Source organism: Asterias amurensis, chromosome 21 (genome assembly GCF_032118995.1).
Source record: "Asterias amurensis chromosome 21, ASM3211899v1".
NCBI lineage: Eukaryota > Metazoa > Echinodermata > Asteroidea > Forcipulatida > Asteriidae > Asterias > Asterias amurensis.
This window is the reverse complement of record NC_092668.1, coordinates 7,062,424-7,072,821: the sequence shown is the minus strand read 5'-3', so window position 1 is coordinate 7,072,821 and position 10,398 is coordinate 7,062,424. Positions and strand designations below refer to the sequence as shown.

The following is a 10,398-nucleotide window of genomic DNA, read 5'->3' as shown; positions in this document are numbered from 1 at the left end:
CTGCTCAATATTTCATATTATGGGGATCACGCCCCCTTGGAGCCAAAAGCAAACAAGTGCAGCACTTCACTAGACCTACGCTCACTCTACCTGCTGCAATGTATACCTTTATTTTTGTGACAGCTCCCATTGGCTTTCTTTGCCAACTGCGGACCTTTGGCCGAGCGTTTGACACTGTTCTCTTTTGTCGTAGGTTCTCGGTTTGGAAGTGCCATATCTAACTCACTTATACCGGTGTATAATACGCCAATCCGTCAATTTCGAAATGTCACTGCCCAGCCTCTAAAGTGGAAAGTAGGACCAATTTCAGGGTAGGCTATAGCCGGCCATCCAGAATACTCCAAGGTGTAACTATAGAATAATTTTAAAGGAAGTGGACACTATGTTGGTAATTGTCAAAGACTAGCCTTCACAGTTGGTGTATCTCAACAAATGCATCAAATAACAAACCTGTGAAAATTTGAGCTCAATCGGTCATCGAACTTGTGAGATAATACTATACTTAAAGAAAAAACACCCTTGTCACACGAAGTTGTGTGCGTTTAGATGGTTGATTTCGAGACCTCAAGTTCTAAACCTGAGGTCTCGAAATCAAATTCGTGGAAAATTTCTTCTTTCTCGAAAACTATGGCACTTCAGAGGGAGCCGTTTCTCACAATGTTTTATACCATCAACCTCTCCCCATTACTTGTCACCGGCCCCATGAGTGGATGCAGTGCACCCCTATACTAGACGCAATGTTTTTCTTTTCTTTCTGAGACATAATAATTGGCAGTGTCGTAGCGTAGTACTTGCTCTTCCCACATGGGGTAGTGCACCACATAATTGCCAGTGTCGTTGAACTTTTCAATGGAAATGTTTTTGTTTTTAGATCGATTGTAAAAAAAGAGAAAACCCTTAATTTACCATCAGGAACTTTTTCAGGATGGCAACTTTGACGTACAGGGAAAATAATGCAACCAGAACACTGTACCTTTTTGCACAGTAGTCAATGTATTTTCACAAACTGTTCAATCTGATTTTCGGTAGCAAAAAAAGTAGAACATTATTTATAAAAATTCATAATATAAAAAACATCAACTCTGGTTTTGTGCTGTTCCAGACAGTAAACGGCCACTTTGCTCGGACCTCCATTCTATAAAAGGCTTATTTAGACCTCCTATTTCTGATCTTGCAGTTTATACAGTCACTCTGGTCTTAGTCCAACCCTCTTCAGAGTTATACCAGGAGTCTTGATTTTTCCAGCCTGACCACACTCGAAACAATTATTATAAGTTTGTGTGAAGACAAATTTGAATGGGCCGATGTGTGTGTTTGCATCTCACTATTCGAGTGTTTGTCTTTGCCTTGCTGCTAATCGCGCCCTCTCCGTTCCATTGTGTGTTTCTCTCAAGCCCTTCATCCAATGTAAACTTCTTGACATGTTTTAAAGGAGCTGAATCATGATGGGTACAAAATAAGCCTCCATTGTTGAACCAGAACATTGTTCATTATTTTAGAAGAGGGGAAATGGTAAACTCATGATACTTATTTTATAAGCAATAATTATTGTTTGGAACAACTTTTTTTTTAAATTTCGACGCTTGCTACGTAGCGAGAGAAAGCTGAAAGGCACACTGATCCATGCTCTCGCTATCAAAAATCAGATTAGCATATCAGTTTAGTTTGTTGTATGTTATAGTTCCCATAAAGTGCGTGCTTTTTTGCTTTCTGTTGTATTTAATATCAATTTTCATTAAAGCGGGTTGGTCTATTTTGGAAATGCGCTATTATAAATCAATTTAATATAATGAAACAATGTTGAATGCATTATTATGGAACTTTGCTTTTTAGAGTTCTATTATTACTGCCGCGTTGTAGTTTCCATAAGGAGATACAGCGTATATCCTCAGTTTGTTAAAAACCAGCCTGGGTCACACTTGGTGGAAGCATAGAGAAAGGACAAATGGTGGAACTTGGGTCGAAATAGGCTAGGAACTTCATAAGCATAAGTAATTACTTTACAAACCAGTCATAGTGATATGTACCACCTCTTATAGTATTATGTCTCCCCATGTTTTCATAGCCTATAGTTCTACAAAACAATCTTGAACTTAAACGCTTTGAAAATGTATTTATATTTGTTCAACCATTCCTTTAAGGACCCGTGGTCTCTAGGTGATGATGGTTCTCCTTGTGTATGTTTGGCAACATCTTGAAGACCTCTTTAGTGAGCTTAAGTTGTGTCAACTAAGTAGCACTCTAACTGAGAGATTATACAATATCCTAAAGAGTGATGTTTTGCTACCACTTTTCGAAACAGCCTAGGAGTGACAATCGTCAATGGCCCACATCTCTTTCATTCAACACAGTCTCGTATATATAGTATTGGCATATAAAACACAGGCCAAGTGTACTTAATGTTTAGCTTCACACCATGCAAAGTTTCAAACACCATTCCACTGTAGGCCTACTCGCCATTGCAATTACTGCGAGAGGTCATGGTGTACTTTTATTAACTGACAAACAAGTTGACAGTGTGCCTAACATTTCAGTCAATGTAAAGTTACCAATTTATTTCTCCATTCATCGGGGAAATACCTGTGAGAATAAAACATATTAATGTTCCAGTTCGCACGGACAATGAACACATTGAACTATACGATTGAATACAATCTGGCACAGGACGTGTTTTTTTCGTCAGACGGATGGGACACGATCGACCCCACAGTACTGCAGCAAAGTTCGTGACCAACACAGTTTTCGATTGTTTAGTTGCAATATCAATCATTTCCTTGTCAGCGTTGCCGTGGCGACCATTTTGGCTTCCCATTACGGTGATCATGACCCAAATCACAGTTCAATTCAACATTGAACGAGGTGTACGTAAACAGTCATCGATGATGAACTTAACCGAAGTTGCCGAAAACTCCTAAGTAATGCTACGGATTAGTTATCTTTTGGAAGGACGACTTCGTTTTCCTGCGTTCCCAATCACAGTGTGAATGTGTATCCTTGTTATTATTATGTGACAGGGGGCATCGCAGGGTCAAAGTTGCTGAACATTCTTCCAACGAGTAGGCCCTATACTGCCTACGACCGGAATAGAAATTGCATAGAAATGAACTTTTGCATGTGACTCTTGTGTTTCGCGTGTAAGTCGGCGTTGCATCAAGGTTATTTTTATGACAAGGATCAAGAAGGCGATCGATATATAAACACTTGCTCATCATAAAACATTTACCAGTCTACAAGGGATCAATAAGCTTCATTCATGCGTGGAGAAAGGACTGATTTATTTTTCCACCCCCCACCACGTCCAGCCATCGGGGCCTGATTTGGCTACTGTATTATACAAAAATAGGCCCTTTTTGTGGTTCACTAATCCAACAAAAGCCAACCACAACAAAACTCGACACAGTGGGAATATTTGTAGAGCTCCTGTCGGGAGGTGCGGCAGACAAGGAAACCAACGATCAGCATCCAACCATGCCTACGATAAAAGATGGTGGAAATTAATTAAAGGCATCCTGGAAGTGGATTGTAGTATAGTGTAGTGATCATCCCCCAGTGCGGGATTTTGACTTTCCCCGGTGCGACTTCGTGAATTCCTCTACTCCACTCGATCTATATACGTGATCTGCGATGGAAGTTCGTGCACCAGCCACAACTTTCAGTCGATGTCCAATACAATAATGAAACGAACATCAGATCCTGAATAAACAACGAGTTCAACCTGGAATTTGTTTCTATTCAAACTCAGATAGCAGCCATATAATTATGATGAGTTGGCCATGAAGTTTTGTCCGAAGTCGAAAAGGACCAGGATCCAGGATACAATGAAACAGATGGGAGTTCAACGGTGCTTTCCCTAATTTATTTGGTAGCAGAGGGGCATTGAGTCGTATCTCCTTTATACTGGACTCCAAACGTGTGTATCCCTAATATGAGCATTCGTCATGATCTTTGATGTTGTTTACTCGCATCGCAGAATTTCTGGATACTCAACAAAATGGTGAGGGCAAAAATGTATGAAACAATGACATGAACATACACAAAAAGTCATAACTCTTGGAAATAATTATTCCATGTGAAATAAAGTGAACCTTCATTAAGAGAAAGTAACATTCAACTGCCAATTGGAAACGGGAAATTTCGAAGAACGGCGTGAAGCAGGGTGCCAAGGAACTGTATTTTTGTGGCTGCCTGACGGTGGCCAGTTGATATATTTTTATATGGACTTTGATTGGCAAAGATGAACAGCTCTGACCCGCTCACCAAGGACCGTGGTCTCGTGTCAAGTCATGGGGAACACGAAACATCACTGAAGCTGCACCGGAGGAACTCCATCCAGAGGGAGCGTCTTGATCAGGAGCTAAGACGTCTCGACAAGGAGCAGGAGAAGTGCATTCGAAGATCTCACATCGAGATCTGCTCTCTCTCAAGAGACAAGAAGAACCTCGTGAGTGACCTCGGCAGGCTCTCCTTCTCAGAAGTTGAGACAAATGAAGACGCCAACGGAGATACTATAACTGATGAGGCATTGAAGCCGACTGGCGAGCGCAAAAGGAAATTTAGCATCCCTCCGGCTACGTCTGCAGACGCAATCGCCAGACGCATCTCACTGCCTGCTCTCTTCCCAGACGTAAGCAGCAGCATAGTCAAGAAAGACCTGTTCTTAGACAAACGGATGACCCGTGAGATAAACAGACTCAAGAAAGCATCAATGCGTTCTGGAAAAGATAATAGCAACGATTTGGATTCCAGCAGGAAAGGCAAACCACGTATTCCGGCTAATGCTTGGTACCATGACAACCAACAGGTCGCAAAAGCGCGGGAAAGATCTGTGTTTGATCGTCTGTCGTCCGAAAGTGGCATGAACTCAAAACCGTGCGGGGAGTTCTTAAAAAGTGTGAGAAAACGAAGGAACTTTACCGTACCACTTTCGCCAAAATCATCAAGGAAATCTGAACATAAATAAAACTTGGTTTGGACAGTAAGAGGGGCAAAGCTGATTGCAGTGAAATGCATACCATGAAATGTAAATATTAGTGTAAGATATGCAAGTGCATTCATTTAATGTAAATTATTCAATCTGGGTTGTACAAAGACAAAATTACCAGAGCAACAGGATTTGAACTCACAACCTCCAGAATATTATGTGCCAGTGTCGTATGCAATGACCTCTATCCTATGCAATACTAAAACATTGTGAGAAACGGTTCCCTCTGAAAAACATGGTTGTCATATATTTGCTTTGGCCTACTTGGTTACACCCAGCTCATAATTAAGTACTGTCTACTTTGCATACAGCTCATGTCAAAGGTCACACCATGACCTGCATTCCCAGGTATAGTTAGTAAAACGTTTTTCCAGTATGGCAGCTCCTTTGCACAGTGTGTGGATTATTGTCTACCATCCCACGCGAAATACACTACAATGGTTTTCGAGAAAGAAGTAACTTTCCATGAATTTGATTTCGAAACCTCAGATTTAGACTTTGAGGGCTCGAAATCAAGCATCTGAAGCACACAACTTATGTGACAAGGGTGTATTTCCTTGATTATTATCTCGCAACTTCGATGACCGATATAAAGCTCAAATTTTCACAGGTTTATTGTTGTATGCATAATATTATGTTATGATACAGAAAGTGAGAAGACTGGTCTTTGACAATTACGAATAGTGTCCAGTGTCTTTAAAGACATTGGACACTATTGGTAATTGTCAAAGACCAGTCTTCTCACTTGGTGTATCTCGACATATGCATAAAATAACAAACCTGTGCAAATTTGAGCTCAATCAGTCGTCGAAGTTGCGAAATAATAATGAAAGAAAAAACACCCCTGTCGCACGAAGTTGTGTGCTTTCCGATGCTTGATTTCGAGACCTCAAATTCTAAATCTGAGGTCTCGAAATCAAATTCGTGGAGAATTACTTCTTTCTCGAAAACTACATTACTTCAGAGGGAGCCGTTTCTCACAATGTTTTACACTGTCAACCTCTCCCAATTACTTGTTACCAAGAAAGGTTTGTGCTAATAATTATTTTGAGTAATTACCAATAGTGTCCACTGCCTTTAAACGAGCAACAACCATTGAAGGCCGAGAAAGGTTTTTTAACTTCATCTTATTAAAAGATCATAATTATAATAACTTCAATTAATCTTAGGGCATATCACAAGATTCAATTTACAGGCAACCAGTTCCACGCAGTCGCCAAGAAAAGATTCATTCACATTTTGAATGTTCACATATTGTTTTAAGATCATCAGACATTATTTGCAAATTACTCATGTGCTACCAACGGGGTCCTGTGGCATTGCACTGCAGTTAGTTGCCCTAAGTTGCCTGTAAAAGTTGTCTCATGTGACACGGCCCTGACGGTTTTGATATGGAGATGGATGATGTATATAGGCCTACTAGTACTATGTTCATTAAAACGTTGGGGCAACGACATTGGCCGGGAATGTCTGAAATTTTTCATCGTTGATTTTGTTTAAAACATTTCACAATATAAGATTTGGCCGAAAAAAAGAAAAAAAAACACTCAGTAGAAGGCCTGAGTCCAGCACTTTTGTCAAATTTGAACCTATACCTGAAACATCCTCCTCGGACCATGTTAATTTCCTATTGGTGGACCGAATTTCCGGCGTACAGAATGGGAGACTTTTTGAAAGCTCTGCCACTAGATGGCAGCAGACCTACCAGGTAAGGGTGCACAACTCCTATAGCAAACAATGGTAAATGCTAAAAATTCAAAAATACTCAAAAAATATTTAGAAGTCTCTCAGCCTCTTGAAAATTAAATCAGATACATTGTCATACAACTAAACTTCAGATTTCTTCTCAATTTTTGACAGGTCAGCATTTTGGAATTTTTGCTAATTACCCTAGAAGAAACACTCCCAAAAATTCATACACACCGCTTGTTAACCTTGGGGAACTCGTGTCCAGTACGTCCTGTTCCAGAACAGTTTGGTTTATGCTGGCAATGTGTTATGAAAAACAAAGTTCAGTTTGTCTAAATCTAAAATACAAAATCAAAAACACGCAAAACACAAGGTATTTGCTGTCAGTGACCATCACTCATGCTTCTCCTATTCCTAAGTTGTTGACATTACCCAGAGCCCTGGTAAAGAGCGCCCTCTTTTGGCGATTGGCAGATAGTCTAAAGTTTCCCATTGAATGGGACACCGGGATTGTCTGATTTTTTTCTGCGTGAATTTTTCTTTTAAACATTACAAAATAAGGCTTTAAAGGGAATATGTACTTTTTGTAGGACAAAAAACACAATGTCTACAGATTTACACTAAACTTACATCGTTGGAAGATAATGATTGCAGAAAGCTTCACTGAAAATAATATGTTGCTGAGGTGCTGTAGTTTTTGAGAAATGAGTAAAATAATGTTATGAAAATAATTTTCGTCTCAGTGATCAAGAGACGAAAATTATTTTAGCATGTAAAAACGTATTTTCATGACATTGTTTTACTCATTTCTCAAAAACTACAGTACCTCAGCAACTTATATTGTAAGGTACGCTTTCTACTATCTTTATCTTCAAATGGTGTAAGTTTAATGTAAATCTGTGGACATTGTGTTTTGTGTAACAAAAAGTACCCATATCCTTTAACATGACTGACTGCTTCTCTTTCGTGAATTATGTTTGCCCTTATTGTGTAACATTACAATGCTGGACTTTTTTCTTCGTAATTTTTTTTTTAATTAATGTTGGCACAATTAAAAATGCTGGACTTAGGCTTAACCCTTGCGTTTATTTTAATTTGGGGCTCAAATTTGATAAAATGTTTGTACCTACCCCTGAAGTTGTATTTAAAAAATTCCGGTCTGAATACTTTAGTATACAGATCGAAAAGTTTATTAAAATTCAGGTAAATTTGTGCAGAAAGTTAGTCGGAGTGAAGACCAGGCATTCAGGGGACTCAAAGTCTGGTCGAAACCAGCGTGGTGATCACCCATTATAGAACCTTTATATAAGAGGTGGCTATTTCCGATCCCTCCTTTACTTTCCCAGCCGGAATAATCACCCTTTCCTAGTTTGGGGAGAGACATGACGGGACCCCAATCACATACTGGTGCCAGCAGTAAAAATCATGTCCCTTTGGTACGGGAATAGGATTCGAACCGGATGTCCCAGTTCTGGAAAGCCCGCAATTGAACTATCCAGTGCACCGTTGCCAGTGCCCGTTGGTGTTTGAAGCTGGTTTTTAATACTACTTATATAATTCACTGGCGTATATTACAAGCAAAATAGACAAAAAAGAAACACTACCGGGTATTGAACCCAGTTCTCATGGTTCCCAGCCAATTCGCACCTCATGTAGCTACGGCGCGACCTGACTTTAAGATATTATATTAAAATAAAATAATATTATATTGATACCAAATTTCAACACCAAACCAAATTAAACACGCAACTCTATAGACGGAATTACAGGTGGGGTTTATAATGTGAAGTTTGGAAACGATTTGTTATCGTGGAAGCGGTTTTAAATTGTACAAATTGACAAAATCTTGAGAAATCGAAAAGGTAACGGTGGGACTTTCTCTGTGCTCTTCAACGTTTAGTTATTGTACAACCGCGCGGCACTATAGGCTGGTGGTTCGGGAAGACTGGAAGTGGGTTCTAGGGTGAATGTTTATCTGATAAGAGTCACAGTGAAACCGGTTAGTAAAATTAAGAGACTTTGACTACTTGGAAAATTCTTGTCAGTCATTCATTTAGATGTTTTGTGTTATTTTAGCTAAAATTACAAGGGGCTTATCAAGTTTAGGAAAGGTATTGACGAACGAAAAAATACAAGGGGAAAGTCCAGCCTTTCCACATTGCTGTGCTTTCCTCGTTTTTCTTAAATGGTGGCACAAATAAAAATGATGGACTTAGGCTTACCCCTTGCGTTTTGTTTTAATTTTGGAGCTCAAATTGGATAAAAATGCTGTAATTACCCCACTGAACAACACTTTAAACAAACATTGAAAGGGGGCAGGGGGTTCACAACGTGAATTTCTCTTATCCGATAAGACTCTTCAGATGCAATTGTGTCCGCCATGCAATACTGTCCACTCCGGACACTTTTGCATATGCAATCGTGTCCGGGGCTATGCCAAAACCGTCCGGTGGACATATACATGTACATGACTGTACATGTATGTGTGCGCAAGCGAGCGTGCTTGCACTGAACCTACGTAAATACAGCATGAATATTCACGTATTTTATGATTGCAGCGAATACCCAACGGCCGAACATTTTCCATGTCATTCATGAAATGTACTTAGTATAGCCTGTAAAACAAATGGCGAACGTGTTTCGTCGACCAAGGGCGTTGAGAAAAAAGAATGACGGATTTATTTTAAACACATGTCATGACACGGCGAAACGGGGGAATATGCAAATGTGTCCGGGCGGTAAAACACAATTGCATTAGCAGCAGCGTCCGGGCGGACACGATTGCATATGCAAAACCGTCTGGCGGACATTATTGCATAATGTCCTCCGGATAGTATTGCATAGAGGACATAATTGCATGCGACACCGGCATCAAAAACCGGCGTGTAGTTTGACCTTTGACCTCCCTCATTTCACATAGAAATTCGCGACGACAAGCGGACTGTTTGGGCATGGAACGCTTATGTCGCTGCACGTATCCAATGATATCATTGTATCCGATGGAATCGCTGGATCTAAGAAGAGGGATTGCATTTCTTCCTACGTGATGGCACGTGGATCACACAATACATTCAAAGGTTGTATTGTTATTCAAATAAGTCCATGGGGCGATGCCCGTATATAAAGGCCCGGACACAAGTCCTGAGCCATCTTTTCTGAGGTCATATAGTTTTTGGACCAAACAGTATTGGGAGGGTTCAAAACCCAGCAGCGGGCGGGACCCTCTTCGACTTGTACTTCATTATTATTCATATAATTACAATTATATTTCATTCATTCATATAATTTTTAAATTCTATTTCATAACATTCGTACTAGTCTTCAGAGGGATTGCATGTTCAAAGTAGATAAATAATCTGTGATGGTCAAAAAATGAAAAACCAGGTCAACAAACCGGATGAGGAACTCTTTATTTATTATATTTAACATATTTTATAACAAAGTATTACATACATGTACTAGAACTAAGCACTACTTTACCGAAGGATACTTCCTCGGTTGGCTTATTATCAAACTTAGCAAATGTACTTGCATTTGACCAGTCGGCTGTTTTCAAAATTTCTTGGAGTTTTACCCCATGCGCAAAAGCTGCCGATGTAGCTGCACTGCGAAAACTATGAGCAGTGTTATGAGACCCTGCGTAATGCATGTGCACACGCTGTCAATCATTTTATGTGTGTAAGTCCGTTGACCTACTGTGGGCGGCGCTTATCTGTTATGAAGGATCT

At 39.9% G+C, this 10,398-nt stretch overlaps 1 protein-coding gene across 1 annotated transcript; it reads left to right on the top strand.

Annotated features, from left to right (window-relative positions):
* Positions 1–2,736: 2,736 nt before the first annotated feature.
* Positions 2,737–6,840, top strand: LOC139953319 (uncharacterized). Its single transcript, XM_071952816.1, has one exon. It carries the CDS (start codon positions 4,235–4,237, stop codon positions 4,958–4,960), a length of 726 nt encoding a protein of 241 aa, XP_071808917.1. The 5' UTR covers positions 2,737–4,234; the 3' UTR covers positions 4,961–6,840.
* The last annotated feature ends 3,558 nt before the right edge of the window (positions 6,841–10,398 follow it).

What these genes read in the sequence shown, in the direction of transcription:
- LOC139953319 (XM_071952816.1), top strand. Translation starts at nt 4,235, where the DNA reads ATGAACAGCTCTGACCCGCTCACCAAGGACCGTGGTCTCGTGTCAAGT.